General features: G+C 41.5%; 1 protein-coding gene across 5 annotated transcripts in view; it reads right to left on the bottom strand.

Moving 5' to 3' along the window:
* Positions 1 to 16,909, bottom strand: part of RALGAPA1 (Ral GTPase activating protein catalytic subunit alpha 1) — a 138,040-nt gene that overhangs the window by 21,095 nt on the left and 100,036 nt on the right. For all 5 annotated transcript variants that reach the window (XM_075282853.1, XM_075282856.1, XM_075282855.1 and 2 more), the window contains 5 exons: positions 16,669 to 16,740; positions 15,262 to 15,385; positions 14,878 to 15,033; positions 6,146 to 6,304; positions 5,130 to 5,257 (listed from right to left, as the gene is read on the bottom strand). In XM_075282853.1, the coding sequence (XP_075138954.1) occupies positions 5,130 to 5,257; positions 6,146 to 6,304; positions 14,878 to 15,033; positions 15,262 to 15,385; positions 16,669 to 16,740 (639 nt within the window). The remainder of the gene's footprint in view (positions 1 to 5,129; positions 5,258 to 6,145; positions 6,305 to 14,877; positions 15,034 to 15,261; positions 15,386 to 16,668; positions 16,741 to 16,909) is intronic.

The raw sequence follows: 16,909 nt of genomic DNA, 5'->3' as shown, positions 1-16,909 counted from the left end.
TACCCCAGTTTTAAAAAGGTGCATAGCTTAGAAGAATCTTACTATGCACCAACTTTTTTTTTTTTTGCACAATATTGGTCTAAAGTAAGGCAACCAATAGGTGGTGTAAGAAAAGTGTCCAATGTCTCAGTTAGGCTGAGGCCCCACGGTGCAGAGAAACAGCTTCTTTTCTTGCAAATTTTGTTGCGGTTTTTTGAGTCAAACCCAGGAGTGGATTTGGAGAAGGGAGAAGTATAAGAACTTCCTACATACTGTATTCTCTATCCCTTCTGTAGCCATTCTTGGCTTTGGCTCAAAAAACCCCAACAAAATCTGTAACAAAAGAAGCTGTGTTTCCGCCTTAAAATGTGCCAAATGTATCGCCGAGTATGAAAAACTGATAAATTTTGCTTTTGTCTGCCAGATTAAAGGCGCTTTCCAGGCTAAATAATGGATGGCCTATCCTTAGGATAGATCAACTATTAAAGATTGTCAGGGGTCCAACAACCGGGCTCCCAGCTATTTGAAGAGGTTAGAGCCAAATGATGCAGGGTCTTCCAATACACGAAGAGTCTGGTTGTCAGACAGCTGACTGAGCTGGGATTGGGTCATGTGACCAATGAATGTGATGTCACAGGCCCCGTGAAGTGGAGGCGGAGCTAAGGGAGCCCCGTTTCCACTTCAAACAGATAAACCACATAAGGTCCTAGGTAAAGGCCCCCCACAGATCTTCCACGGATGACCTATCCTTAGGATAGGTCATCAAATTAAAGGTCCCAGAAAACTCCTTGATGCTGTCCAAAGAATAATAATAATAATAATGATAATAATAATAAATGCACCCATTACATATTGAGTGTTTCAAGCAAAATAAAATGTCAGTGTCATGTCAATGGCAAGCTGCTTGGCATTTGGTTTTCTTTTAACTAGCTTTGATATTTTATCAGTATTATTACTTTATGTGGGTTCACTTTCCAAGACTGGCTTACCAGTATATTTCATACATTTTACTATGATCATCCAATAATCCTAATTATTAAATAATCTGCACCCATTTTTGATAAACAGAATAAATGATGACTCTATAATTTATAGCAGCAAAAAGGCACAAAACAAACAACATCATGAAATAAAAGGCTAGAATTGTTATTTACCCAGATTCTCACAAAACACTTATGTAAGCGCGATCAGCGAGAGCGGCGGGCTCAGAGGGGGTGTATGGATTACTTAAATGAGACTAATCCAGATAATATAGCCCAATATTTGCTCTGTAATACATGTGCAAAAACAGTCGCTACTCTACCTTTTGTTTCGGTGCTAGTAAAATGACCCATCTTGAAGGGAAAGAGTTAAAACTTGGCCACAGAGTGTTAAAATTTGGATTCTGGCCACAAATAAGAGTTCTGTAAGTGTGAGCCCTCACTGTTATAGTAGGAGAGGGGTATACCAACCCCTTTAGTACCAGAAATAATGCCATAGAAAGGTTACGGACAACAATGCAGTCCGGGTCTTTGCTGAACTCTGAGGCTTTTAAAGAAATTATCACAGAGGAAAAATAACCCATCTATCAACAGGTAAGTAATACACAACTGGCTGACACCAAAGCATCTCCGGCTAGTTCAGAAAGGAGCAATTGTTCCTCAGATCGCTGCCTGTTGTACCTTCTCATTGTAATTGCAGGAGGCAGCTGTTAAAAGTGGGCAGTGGAGACAAAATGTAGCAGCTTAGAGGTTTGGAAAAAGCTGGCACACTCGCTAGATGAGAGGGACAAGCTCGGGGAGGGCGAGAGACCTCAGAGCCAGAGCCACGGGCAGTGATAGAGACAGATTGCTGTAATTCTGCCTGATTGATCCAAGAAGCAACTTGCGATCAATAAACGGCCTATTTCGCTCAGGAGCACAAATACACATTTGTTAAAACTCTAACACCACTAGAAACAAGGCGTTGAAGGGGGTTGGAAATTTTTTTTTTTTCCCAACAGTGGATAGTTGAATATCTACCTAAAAAAACCCTGCGATCTATGTGGTTTAGAAGAATGGTAAAGCACAAAGGGAGGGAAGATCTCCTCCTAGCACAATTATCTTTTTTTTTCCTCTTAAACACGTATTATTTGACTCACAAATTATTAGGAAGGTTCAAGGCCTTGAAGAAAGCTTATTTTCTCTGTCCGGTATTCACTTTATGCCAACACGGTGTGGTTAGGAGCAATTATCTAAGAGTCCTATTAGGGGCCAATTCAGATGGCCGTGTGGGGTCCGTGGAACATAGTTCATGTACTGGCTACATTTCCCGAAACCAACTGCAACTCGGCATCTATGATCCTGCGGGTACCTACCCAAGCATTGTCTGAGTATGGGACAGTAGATCCATACCCTGGCTCAAACTCACAGCCCTATACATTGCTGGTTGAATTCATCCGGGTTACAGATCTGGGAAATTCAGCCATCACATGGACCACATCCATCTGTCTGAAATAGTCTTACAGTCCGGTTATAAATAACTTATCATAAATGAATAGTATATGTGACAATAAGAAACTTTGTGATATCTTATTAGGGAATCTGTTTCCCTTTTCTCCTCATCAGCCAGTTTGTTAACATAGAATCCATATCCTGATCACACACAGAGCTCTATGGAGATGGGAGGGGGATCAGCAGGAGGTTAACGGTTTTATTGCCTCTTATCTCTGGCATAGCAGTATTAAGAGATCTACCCCTCCATCACAGAATAGCAGAGAGTGGCAGCAGCACTCCAAATCCACCTGCCAAAACGGCTACCACTGACTTCAATGGGAGCTGCCTGCTTCTTTGACCTATCTTGCCGCGAATTCGCGGCTAGCTGCCTGGTATGTTCACATGTGGAATCCATTTTCCGCCGTGTGAACATACCCTTTGTGTGTATTCCAGAAGCCTCCTCCTTCCCCTCCCTTCTCCATAAACGAATATGTAAAAAGTAACTCAGCTTGATAAATGGAGAAGGCAACATATTTGTTTAATAAGACATATGACTAAGTTTCTTATTTTCTCCAAGAATTACAAGTTTCTGCAAGCAGGCCGCTGAGGTTTCTGGTGGCCTCAGCGTTGACGTGCAGTGAGGAATTCTGCCGCATCGAGCCCCTGAGTGCTGCTGGATTTGGACCGCAGTCCAGGACATCAGAGCACCGTAACAGGCGAGTATGGGTCTTGTTTTGTTTTTTTGGGTGTGGTTGATTCATGGTGGTCACCGTGCCATATAAAAAACTTGACAACTATTCTTCGTCTCGGCATGACTATATGCAGTTTTTACAACATACAGTAACTGCTTACATGTCACAGCATTTAAGGGGTCAAGTGTTGCAGCAGGGTGTCAAGGTTATCCCCACAGGGACATTTAGGTGCTGAGCGCCAAGTGTGCAACCCCTGGGCTGTACATGTACGGTGCAGGGCAGGATAGGGTTAAAAACGACATATCATTGGTAGTGAATTTTCAATTGCACTAGAAAATATATTTAAAGAAGTCCTGCCACTCCTGACAGCGAAACACTGCTATGAGATATTTCTTGTGACAAAACAATGTTTTCTTAAAGCTCTGCTGTTACTCTCTTCCTCCTCCTGAAAATTTACAAATAATTGGAAGGGTTTTTATCCTAAAGTTAGGTCACCAATATCAGATCTGTGGGGGTGATGTAAGATTGCGTAGAGTTAATGGAACAGGTAGCAGACAGCGCTGTTCTCTGTGTAGTGGCTGAACTGAGTTACTGCAGCTTCATTCCCAATCAAATAAATAGATGAGGGAACCAGGTGTCGGATCCTCTCTAATCCTTAGGATAGATCACCAAGATTTTTTTTTTAGCCCAGAAACTTGTAACGGGTTGTTACCATCCCCCTTTCTCAATAAGATGAGTCCATATACTTTCCAATCCATGCTGGCAGTGTCAGGCTATGCAGAGACACCTTATATTACATGTATAGGGTTCACATATTATATGCTACAAAGACCACTAAGAGTTGAGCACATGATCTGCCCACAATAGATGTGGACTGAAGCCCCCGGCCAATATAAATTGGTCCAACGTTTTCTTCCTGATATTACTTGGTAAAACTATTGCACAAGGATATTCCATTAACCAAGAAGATTTTAACCCTTTCCCAACATCCGCCGTAACAGTACGGTGCATGCCGGATGTGTATCTATGCACTTTTTCTTCAAATTCACCCCATTCTGAATTCTCTTCCAGCTTCCCAGTACATTATACAGAATAATTAATGGTGGCATCATGAAGAAAAATTTAAGACTAGAAAAGATTAAGACCTCATATGGCTCTGGAAGCGGAGAAATAAAAATGTTATGGGGTTTAGAAAGAGGGGAGTCAAAAAACGAAAATCAAAAAATGCCATCGGCCTTGAATTGTGTTGTGGATTTTACCCATATTTACTAAAAATTAAAAACCATTAGGCAGAACAGAAAGTTGTTCTGGTGGCAAATATTACATGACTTCAATTTAGGGCTCTGTTCACATGTGTGAAGGTTTTTATGAATACTGGAGTCTATGCAGCACTGGATTAAATACAGGATAGCTCCTGATCAGGTGACCATTGTGTTGAATGTAATGCATGTACTTCAATGAAAAGCAATGGAATCAGTGATGGGGGCTAGATGGAGATGTGAACAGATACTATATTTCTGGCCAGATATGGCTTAACCTTAAAAATTTAAAAAAAAATTAAAAATCAAGCAAAAATCTGCTGCGTCAACTGGACCCAGAAAATCAATGTAGCTTCTGATTATATATGTTCAGTTTAACAATGGTAGTGTGATCACCCCATGACATCTAATGTCCGTTGCTGTCTTCTGTCATTGGATGACAGCAACGGACATCAAACTGTCACAGACAACAGTCACAGACGGAAGACAACAACAAACATTAGCAATGGTAGTGTGAAAGCCCTCTTAGGTTAAAAATATGCACCAAGCTTTACGACTGTAAGACAAACATAGTTTACAGATTACAATGTCCCAACAGCAAAATCTGTAAAATCCGAAAACAATGAAACAAACATAGTACACCCCATGTATTCTGGGGGAAATAACGATTTAGCCTGGAAGCATATCCCTTTATTTCCAAGACCCAAACAATGATTTCCCTGCTGTCAAATACATAGAAAGGATACAAGTTCTGGTACAATGGGATGAGGGATTTAAGTGCTCGACTAGCGTTTATGGCCGTTGCCCGAACCAAGCCTGGAAGTATTTTACCATTCACAATGGCTCCATCGAAAAGTGGTCCAAAAAATGGGATCTGCAGAGAAAAAGTGTTATACTCAAAATCTTACAAGAAAAGGAGCAGCTGTTCACATTTACAAGTTTGGATGAGAAAAACAGCGTAACCAAGCTTAAAGAGAAAACATAAAGAGTAAAAAATAAGTTAAAAAACAAACATCTTTTAATATAAAAAAATGCATACTGCAAGCAAAATAAAGTCAACAAACATGTTAAGTATCCCCATGTGCACACACGTCTACATTATCCAAAAACAGCATTATTTATCCGGTACGGTGAAGTTATAGGCGTCAGAATATGGTGACCCCAGGAAAACTGTTCATTCCCAAAAAATGCAGTTTATTTTGGTTTTTTCCTATTATGATATTTTTGATATTCGGAACTTGACCATACAAATTCCATCTTTTATCCTCTATAATTAGAAATTTAATAGGATTGCCTAAAAAAAAAAAAAAAAAAAAAAAAAAAAAAAAAAATCTTTTGAAGGATCTCCATATTTCTATACAAAAGGCCTTTAACCATGACAGTATAAGGGCTAGTTCATACGGGGGCAAGGAGGCAGATTTTGACAGCGGATTTCGCCTCAAAATCCACCTCCATACAATGGCAGTTTATGGAGACCACTAGCGTTCTTTTTTCCGCTAGCAGCGAGCTGCCCTTTCTTCAGGCTGATTCTGTGCCTCGTTGAGCCGTGGCTTCCGCCTGGCGGCAGCAACCTCCACAGTCAACCCATTCATTTGAGCCGACTCCAAGGGGGAATCCGCGACCACGACGGTCATGGCAGGTGGGTTTTGACCCGAAAGTGACACGGTTCCCCGTGTCACTCCCGGTGCCAAAATCCGCCTCACCGCCCCGTTGTGAATAAGCCCTAAAAAGAAACATAAACCAGAAAAAGTTAGTCTCTCACTTCAGGTTTCTTCATAATCTGGATGCTGAACATGTGATTCTTCATAGGATAGATAACTAGTAGCACATCCCCAAACTCTGTGGGTATTATCCCTCTACGGTACTCTCTGCTGTGCTCCGACCATACGATATGAACTTCATCATTGCCGAGGTGACGAAGCTTCAGAGGTAAAGGAAATTGAAAGAGACATAAAAAAGTGAATGAGTATAATTGGGAATAAAAATGAAAGCCAGCTGTTATGAAATGTAATTTGCCAGAGAAAATGTAATCTACTTTACTGCATTAAGCCCTGTAAGAACAGGCAGACAATAATGTGTGAATGTGAGAAATGGCGCATGCTGAACACAATAACAAAACTTTTATAACTGGATTATACACACTCCGGCCTACGAGGACATACTGAGAAAAACAGGATGGCATTCCTGCGTCAGGAGCACAAGACCAGGCCTCAAAAATGTCACACTTTATTTCTTTCCTTTAGAGAGCTCTCCTGACATGACTGCTCTGACAAGTAATACGACAATTCGGTGGTGTGCCGTTCCTCTGTTAACCCTACTAAAAATTTATGAATAAACTAATAATTCTATGTTATCTGTTGGGTGTGTGGTCTCGCAAATGATACCCCTCTCGTTCACATCCGTGTTTGTGTTCCGTCCGGGGGAGTCCACAACAGAATACCAAACACAATTGCAAGCGATGTGCCAGTGAAAGCACACAGATCCTCTTAGATTATAATTGGGTCCGTGTGCTTGCCACGCACAAGTCATGCGGATAGGAAAGTAGATTGTGAACTACTTTCCTGTCCGCATGTTCTGTGCGGAGATCTGGCAGCAATCACACGGACCCCATTATAGTCTATGGGGATCCGTGTGCTTTCACTGGCACAGCGCTTGCAATTGTGTTTGGTATTCTGTATGGGGGGGTTCCCAGGCGGACTTCCCAGACAGAATACCAACGCTGATGTGATCCAACCCTTATGCGGTTTAATCATGCCTAACTTTGTAGGGACACAGCCCATTCACAAGTGGAATAGTTAGGCCCACTTGTCAATTTACTAATACATTTCTAGGAGGAATAACGGAGGAACTATATACTGCTGCTACATTTACAAGGAAGCTTTAGGGGGACTTCCAGTCCCTCATCCATCTGATCGCTGGGGAAAAACAGTGCCATTTTTGCAATGCACAGATTCACAAGGGGAAAACATGGTTTGATTCAAGCGACCCTATTCTATCTATCTGTAAGTCTGGGTTCTGCTGACAGACTCCTTTAAGCAGATACTGCATTTAGGATCTATACCCATATTGTCTTTTGCTTTCACTGGGTCACAGACATAATCAAAGCGATGACATCAATGCAAAGCAAACACGAAATAAGGGGCGGGAGGGGATCATTTTTTACAAACCCCATAAGCTCGAATTAGGATATAGGGGCAGGCTATTAATGGAACAGTTGCATATATTTACCATACAAATATACGTAACAATCCCATTGTGTAATGCACAGTGACCTCACCAATCTGTCTCTATAACAACATGGCTGACGTCGGCTAGTCTCCAATCATGGTCACACGCCAGAATACTGTAAATACAATTTCAATCAGATTTCTTTCTCTTGAAATGTTCCTCCGAAAGACTTTATCTCCAACATACTGTCCTGCTGTGTAACATCATCTTCGCGTTAGGTTTCCTGTGATATGTCTTCTGCTGTCAGACCTTGTACTAACTGAACCTAAGAGAAATGTGAAGTAAATGGAACCTGGAGGCAAAGCTAAATGCAATTTTGATCCAATAATGTTCTAATCTAAGGCAGAACTTTGGCTGCTAGCACCATCACATCGTGCACGGATGTTTGTTGTCCAGACACCATCACAAGCAGAACGGGCCATGACAGAAGGGGCTAAGAGGTAGAGCCACCGTGACACAAGGAACCTTCTGCAGCTGGGTATATATTACTGAAGTGTCTTTGGTCATAGCTGTAGGCAGACACAGAACTCTCCGTTTTATTACATCTTGTATTTTATACAACTAGGGCCCTGTAGATGACATTCACAATATGTCTCCCCGTAACCATTTTTTTTTAATTTTTTTATGCTTATTGGTAAAGGGGTAATCCCATCTCAAGGATCCTATCTATACTTATACGTTATGCAAATTGAAGACTTTTCTTAAATATACAGTATTGATTTAGACATGTTGCTTTGTTTTCCTGCTATGTGAACTTATTCCTCCCATTGTTTATACAGCGTTGCTATAACCACGGACCTGTAGGACAAGTGATGTCACGCACTCCTCTGCGGACAGGACAATCAGTTCAGCTAATTGCAGTTTGCTGATAAAGCAGAGTCCGTTATCTATGAAAACACACAGATAACACTGAGTCCGTTCTCTACAAGCATGTTCATATTATCTGATCTGCATAAATATTGTGATACTTGACAGTGTCCTGTTCAGTAAGCTGGGAGGGGAGAAATACAGGAAGTGAAAAGAGGAGCCTGCAGGCAGACTGCAGAAACAGTGAGATGGGAAACCCCTTTAATCTGCCATTTGTACTTATTTTATATGTTATATCTATGCTTACACATTGTGTTGACTAGAACATGACGTTTTAGTGAAACAGACATTTTATCGATTATATATGAAACTACCTATACCTATTTGCTTTCATTTATAGTAAGGCTAGCCGAGTCAGCATTAGCTTTATAAGTGGTAACAGGGTATACTGCATTCACCATACATACCACATGGTGGGTGGTGAACTAGCTGAAATTTTTAAATAAATAATAATACATTTGGCGTTTTTTTTTTTAATCTTAATAATTTGCAAACTTACTGTAAAATCACGCACACAATAAGATAAGATTTACAGCTCACTTTACCACCTTTGCTGTGTAGACTGGGGCAGAGACAGCATAGTAATATTATTAGAAGATTTGGTATTTAATAATAGATGACATCGCTAGTATGTTTTAAAGGGGGGAAAAAAATGAAGATAGCAACACTATACACAAAATAGGACCTCGTATTTTCTCTGCCACTCCTCAAACTTTTGAGAGACCATACTTTAGCATGGTAAATATCTATCGATGGTTCTGAACAAAATTGGTCAGGCAGTACTTGCACTATTGATGCTTGTTGAGATTGCGCAATGGGTGTAAACCTCCCTGTGACCGTGTTGTACAACTTTCTGTACAGAGAATACAGCAGGATGTGTATATTATATGCACAAAGAAGAAAAAATATAGGGTCAGAGCTCAAAATTGTGGGTCTGTGCACACTTTATCAGTACACACCACGTTTCAGAGCTGATCGCTTTATCAGACCAAGATCTGTAGCTGCTTAGCCACAGTATAACACTGGACAACTTCTGTACATTATCCCGAAACATCACTATGCATAGACATCACAGTGGAGTCATGCTTCATGTGGCAGTTTGCAAAAATTTATTTCATTCCATCGAACATTTTGGTTTTACTTTGTGCTGTACACACATTGCTGTATTATCTATCTAGACCAGGGGTGCCCAATACGTCGATCGCGATCTACCGGTCGTTCGCGATGGATGTATGGGTCGATCGCGGGATGCAGCCAGGCATCCCCGCTGTCTGCTTCTTGACAGCGCAGGCTGAGAGTTATCTCTGGACACTGGCAGGCAGGGGCAGCCCCGCCTGCCAGAGTCCGTAGATGACTCTCAGCCTGCGCTGTGAACAAGCACTTGCAGGCCGCTCTTAGGGATGGAGGGGGCCGGGGTGCTGGCCGGGGGGGAATGGGGGCTATTCATTTTTTTTGCAGTCCATTAGGTCACGTACTATTTTGGCCATTTTCACGAATCCCTCAAAACACTCAAATGTATGAGGGGACAGTTTTATAGGTCAGTGCAGGCGCAGGGAGTACTAAGCTGTGGTATTAGGCCTTGTTCACACAGGGCACAGGAACGCATATTTTGGTCCTGATTCTGATGAGGGAAGCTGCATCAAAATAGGACCAAAATATGCCTGCCACGACTATTGTGGCTTCCACGTCCAGAGTAGGCTCAAATAAATGGGCACAGTCCAGATGGTGCTGCTGCGAGGCGGACGCCGGGGTTGAATCAGCCGCGGAGTCCACCTGAAGGGCAGCTCGCTTCTTTTTTCTGTGAGCGCAACATGCCGCTCACGGAAAAAAGTAAGCTAGCGGTCTACATAGACTTCCATTGTGAGGGGCAGATTATGATGTGGATTCAGCGCCAAAATCCACCCCCTCTTGCTCTGTGTGAACGAGCCCTTATAGGTCTGTGCCGGGGCAGGGAGTACTGAGCTGTGGTATTATCTGTTATTAGTAGCGGATGCAATGACAAGTCAGTAGTGTTAGCTATAAAAGGTGTATATTGAAAGCCAGTCTATGATGAAAATAAGGTGTCGGCTGCAATTAAATTACCTACAGAATTAGCAAGTATGAGTCTATTAAATAGTGTTAGTGGTCAGAGTGAAAATTGAAGGACTTTGTGCTTATAAAATGCACAGCAATGTGACAAGACTCTATAAAAGCTACTGGATCAATAGAATATATGGCAACACATTCTCCGCTTATAGGGTGTTACTCGGATCAACCTAGATGCAGATATAATTCACATGTGTATAATGTACATTCTATAGAGTATACATACAGAACTTACATCATTCCAACCCACATACGGTGAAGTAGATGGCCTGGATATTTTGCTTAGTTATCAAACCATTTTTCCTTACAGTAATGATGATGAAACAGAATTGTCTTTGTATGTGAAAGACACGGGAGGATCCATAGCACGCAGCTAGAGCCCGAGGCATGGCCAGATCCCAATACTCCATGGCTCTAATTTAATTAGAGGCATTAAACGCCATGCTGAGGTCAAGCGGTTCCCACTTCCTGCATCCCCAGCTATCCAGCCTGCGCTCATTAATGCTCCCACTGACTGGATTAACACCTCCGAAGATGCATGTCTGGAGGAGCTGGGGGGAGGAGGATGTGCACCCCTGACGAAGATCACAGACTTGGACTTGTTAATACTAATGCGGAATTTTTTGCACGCACCAAAAACAAATACTTATGCAGACAAAGCGCTACATATCTTATGCTTGCTAGATCTCAGGAAACACTCGGCTCTCCGGGGACATCTGTCCTTTATCTAAATATTACAGACTTAACTGAGAAGTACAAAAAGCACCTACAAATAGGTCAGAAATATTTTTGGAATTATGGATTTGATTATAATATATTGTTGATCCCCCTCGTTTAATGAGAGAAAAAACCCACAATGGTCACAGAAATAACCTGAATTTGACAAAAGTAGTAATAACCAAACTACATGTTGACAAGCCACAAGGCTTCTGAGAGAATGTCCTATGGACAGATCAGACAAAAATCAAACTTTTTGGCAAGGCACATCAGATGGAAAAATGAAGCCTATCTTGAAAAGAACACTGTCCCTACTGATGAGGTTATGTTCTAGGGCTGCTTTGCTGCATCTGGCACAGGGTGTCTTGAATCTGTGCAGGGTACAATGAAATCTCAAGACTATCAGGAGATTCTAGAGAGAAATGTGCTGCCCAGTGTCAGAAGCTTGGTTTCAGTCGCAGGTCATGGGTATTGCAACAGGATAACATCCCAAAACATACAGCTAAAAACACCCAAGAATGGTTAAGAGGAAAACACTGTACTATTCTATGAGCCCTGACCTAAATCCTATTGAGCATCTTTGGAAGGAGCTGAAACATGTCGTCTGGAAAAGGCAGCCTTCAAACCCGAGACAACTGGAGCAGTTTGCTCATGAGGAGGGGCCAAAATACCTGCTGAGAGGTGCAGAAGTCTCATTGACAGTTACAGGAATAGTTTGGTTGCAGCGATCGCCTCAAAAGGTTGTGCAACAAAATATTACTATATATACTCGAGTATAAGTCAACTTTTGTCAGCAGTTTTTAATGCTGAAAAAGCCCCCCTCTTCAAAAAATTAATACAACAAGAAAAAGCCCCCCTCGGGTTCTACTCGAGTCTGGGTTCACGGAGCACAGAAAACTGGAATGACCTGCATAAATTAAACAAAGGGGGAGGTCCTTTAGTGCTACTGCTCTGTGATTGGCTTGTCAAGTAGGTCACGTGACTGTGATGTCAAAGGTCCTGTAGCCACTAGAATGTAACATCTGCAGATAAGTCAGTGGCCATTATGTGCAGGATTCATTGTGTGTTATAGAACAGTGATTTTCAACCAGTGTGCCGCGACACATGGTCGGGTGTGCCGCGGGGAAAGTTCCCCAAACTATGGTGCCACCTGTGTTTTGTTCCCCGGCGATGCGCAGTCACAACTTCCTACAGTGTAGGAGCCGTGTACAATAACACATGCGCGAGCTTTGAACGCTCGCGCGACTTAATGACGTCCCGAGGCCGGCGCGTCATCCTGAGAGCGGAGAGACTCTCGCATCTGCCCGCCGCCAAGGTAATGCCCGCCAATAATGCTGTGTATAATCATTAAGTCAGCAACAGCTCATTAATAGTTAATGAGCTGTTGCTCATTATATGAGCTTTTGTCTGAGTATATGAACTGTTGGCAGAATACTCAGCATATGAGCTGGTACTTTTAGTACTCCAGCAGTATACTGCATATAACAATGAGAAATGTACAATGAGAAATACTATGGTCATGAGGCTGGAGTACTACAAGTACCAGCTCATATGCTGAGTATATGAGCTGGCACTTGTACTCTGGCCTCATGGCCATAGTACTTCTCATTGTACCCCTTTATATTGCAGTATATGAGCCACATAATTATCAGCACCATATACTGTGGCGCTGTACAGTGCACATCACCACAGTATATGGCGCTGATAATTATGTGCTCATATACGTGGGACTGTATGTATGAGTTTATGGTCTTTCTACCATTCCTGCCAGGATATCCCTTTTGTGTTCATCGAAACAGGCCCAGGTTTCACACTGAGTGAGTATAAATACATTTAGAATCTATATTATTAACTATATGTATAATATGTACTGTTTTAGTGTCATTTTGTGCCATTTTGGTTGGTGGTGTGTCCCGGGATTTTTTAAGTGTAAAAAGTGTGCCGCGGCTCAAAAAAGGTTGAAAATCACTGTTATAGAAGATGTCTGTCGTATGGAGGAGAGGAAGCTACAGGAAAGTGACAGTAAAACACACAGGTACCCGCTGGGGTTACAATTCCTAGTAGTGTCAGGCATTTGGCGTTATTAATTTAGTTTCAGTAACTCCATGTGCCTCACATTAATAAACGTTAACCCCATCATGTCCCTCATATTAACCCCTGTGTGCCCTATATAAGGGTTACTAATATGTGAGACACATGGGGGTACTAATAAAGGACTTTCATTATGAAGATACCTAATTATTACCTCCATTATTACCTCCTGTTTCATGAGTTTCATTATTAAAAAATTTTTTTTTGCTGAAGTGAAAAGCAAGGTCTGACTTTCATTTTCATAGAATTTTTATTTATTATTACTTTTGTCAGATTCAGGTTATTTCTGTGACCATTGTGGGTTTTTCTTTCATTAAACGAGGGGGACAAACAATTTTGTCCATGTGTGTAAGTATAAAGTAACTCCGCCTGATAAATGGAGAAGGCAACTTATTGGTTTAACCCCTTGCTACTAGCACAGTGGATGCCGGGTATGTAAAGATGGAAGCCGCACAGTTACAATTTTTTTTTCTTTTTTTTTTTTTTTACAGATAACGGATATTTTTAAAAAGTGCAAGTGCTCTGTTTTTCTATAAGTAACAGGAGTGGTACTGCAGTTCTCCATAGACATCACTATGCAGTGGATGGGGCTGCAGCGTTGCTCCTATTACTTGAATATAAGTGGTGCTGAACAAGCTCTCGTTCCACTAGCAGCTTCCAGTCTGGGGAGCTGATCGGTGCAGAGTCCAGTGGTAGGACTCATATGAATAGATCATAATTATGAAAAGACAATATCAGGCTGGGAAGCAATGAAATGCCATTTTTATTATTTTGGCTTCCTTATGCCCACTCGGCGCTGCTGGGGGGAGGGCTCTGAACAGAATCAGTCTCCTTCTGTCAGCTGTCAACATAGTCCCTTCTTAACTGAAGAAGGAGTACACTCAGCTATATTGCCATACTACTGCTGCTCTCTGTTCCTACCTGACAAGCAGAGCTAAAAGCTATTTCTATTGGCTGCTCTAAATTGAACATCACTATCACTATATAGGAAACTGTCTTTGTAGAATAGCTTAGCATATGTGTCCATTAGCATTCAGGTCAGGAGGTGGACGTGTGGTGGAGCCCTGACGTCAATATACCCTAACAGGACATATGCACAAGGGTCGTCTTCATGAGTCAACCCAAATTAATTGACTTCAGGTTGTGTAGCTAATGGAGAGCCGTAGGTGAAATTGTTTTCACTATATCACCTGGTTGAAACCTTTTACAGCTAATCTGGTAAGTTCCCAAGACAGTCTCTCCCAACCGATTTAACACTGAGCATGGAGGGGTTCAACTGCAAGAGACATGGTACAGTTGCCTAAGCAGTCATGTGATGCAGATTTTCACCCCAATCCTGATCTGTCTAAGAACGCCTACAACCCAACCACTACCATGGTTATTGATAACCATGAATGATGCCCAGCGAATTACTTAGTGTGCCAATCCAGTTACATAACACGTACAAGCCGCCCAGGTGGGCACGAGATTACACCTGGAAAGGGCTCTTCCATTGACCACTCTTACCTTTTTCGTTAAACAGTCATCTGAGTCAGAAAGCATCCTAGTGGAGACATGAAACATGACCTCGACTATGGAAGTGGTAAAATAAGGGGTGCTTAGTCCAGTGCTCTTATTCCTCTGAAGTCCCCCCAGGAAGCCACAGTGGTTAGCTAGATTCACCTGCAGATATGACACACACCAATTGTTAACCTGCTGCCGTACTTCATAGAAATATTACTTGTAAAGTGAATTGTAAAATAACTAGAGCTGCTTAGGCTTTGTTCACATCATAATGATGGAGAACATTTTATACAGGATTAAACAGGTAGAAATATGGATAGAAATTATTGTATATTGAGGCAAGCTAAAAATGATGAGAGACTAAAGACGAATGTGAATAGGAACTACCTCCCATCCAAGGCCAGCCACAAAGTCCTCGTAATCCTGACTGCCGCCAGTGTTAGAGAGGATCGAGTGTTTATCTTCCTGCCCGTCAGCAATGTAGAAGACGGCTATCTTATGTGTTTCACGACTGGGAAAGAAGGAAGAAAAATTTAATTGAAAGAAAACCAGTCACTACCTCCCTCTATTAACTGTAAGCACCCGATACAGTATGTGTGAGACAACTAGATAAACCTCTCAATCTGGTCAAACATTAGATCAATGTTGGCCAAATCCACAGATTTTAGTTGGATCAGCCAACCATCTAATGTGTATGGGGGTGTCACAGCTTTCTGTTGCGCCACTGAAGGATTAGGGAGTTGGATGTAAATATGTCTGATCCTTGAGTTCTGAGGGAAGAGAGGCCGCTGTGAGGGGTGTATTAATAAAACCAACATAACTTATTGTGTAAATGGAATTATTAAATCTTTAATTTCTCATTCTGTCTGTGCTTGAACCCTACGATTTGTTAAGTGCTGCGGAATATGTTAGCTCTATCTATCTATCTATCTATCTATCTATCTATCTATCTATCTACACACACACATATATGTACATATATACACACTCTAAGGTTTGGAATTTTTCATAGAAAACACTCATTTTACGTTACAGAATTCCACGAATCGACTATTTTTTTGTATTCTTATCTAAGGGGCTTGTTTTTTGTTGGATGTGATTGTTATTAGTACAATTATTTATAGGAATATGAGGGTAGGCAATCAATATCTGATCGGTGGGGTCCATCATCCAGACCTTGCACTGATCTGCTAGGACTGCTGCCAGGTCTGGTATTATACAGTGTATGGAGCTGAAAGCAGATGGCTCTGTATGCTGTATAGTGCCTAAGCAGTGCCATTACAGCTTATTTGTTTCAATAGGGACAGAGCTACAGTAATGCCACAGGTCCACTATACAAAGAGCTGATCGGGGTTGGTCCCCCACCAATCAAATACTGATGGAGTCTCTTCACAGCCTTCTGCCAAACACTGGTAAAGTAGTGGTAGCTATGGACTGGCATCTAAGGGGTTCATCTCTAAACACTTAAAGAAAAACACAGAAAAGACAAAATCAACACATGTATAAATAAAGAAATATCTTGCACTTTAAGTAGTTGTACTTTCATCATATGGACACAGGCATATCAAAAATTGGATGGTCATGAATAAAAATACATCAAAACCTTTGAGAAAACAGAGGGGATGGTTCTTAATTTTTTGGTTCTTGTGGTTTTCAAGATTATGTCATTATCTGGTGGAAACACTTACAGAGAATAACAGAGTGTGAAAATTTCTTAATTCTCGGATGCACTTTTTTTTTTTCTTCAAACAAAAGAAGAAAACAAACAAAACAAAAAAAACACAACACTCTCACCATTGCCTGGAGTCTAGATTTCTCAGCTCCCGAAGTAACTTCTCATTTTTCTTGAGAAGATGAAAGTTTCTCCTGGAAATAAGAGAAAAATATTTTATGATCTTTGGCTAACATTTATTGTGTAAAAACCAGGCTACAAGAAAAGTATTTTAGCTGTCAAACTCAGCTACAGCTCAGCTGTAACAATACAGGGATAATGAGGATGGTGATGTCACAGTACAGGCATAATGCACACAGTGAC

This window comes from Leptodactylus fuscus, chromosome 7 (assembly GCF_031893055.1).
Source record: "Leptodactylus fuscus isolate aLepFus1 chromosome 7, aLepFus1.hap2, whole genome shotgun sequence".
Classification (NCBI taxonomy): domain Eukaryota; kingdom Metazoa; phylum Chordata; class Amphibia; order Anura; family Leptodactylidae; genus Leptodactylus; species Leptodactylus fuscus.
Note: the sequence above shows the minus strand (reverse complement) of the source record. Positions and strands in the feature narration are given on the sequence as shown.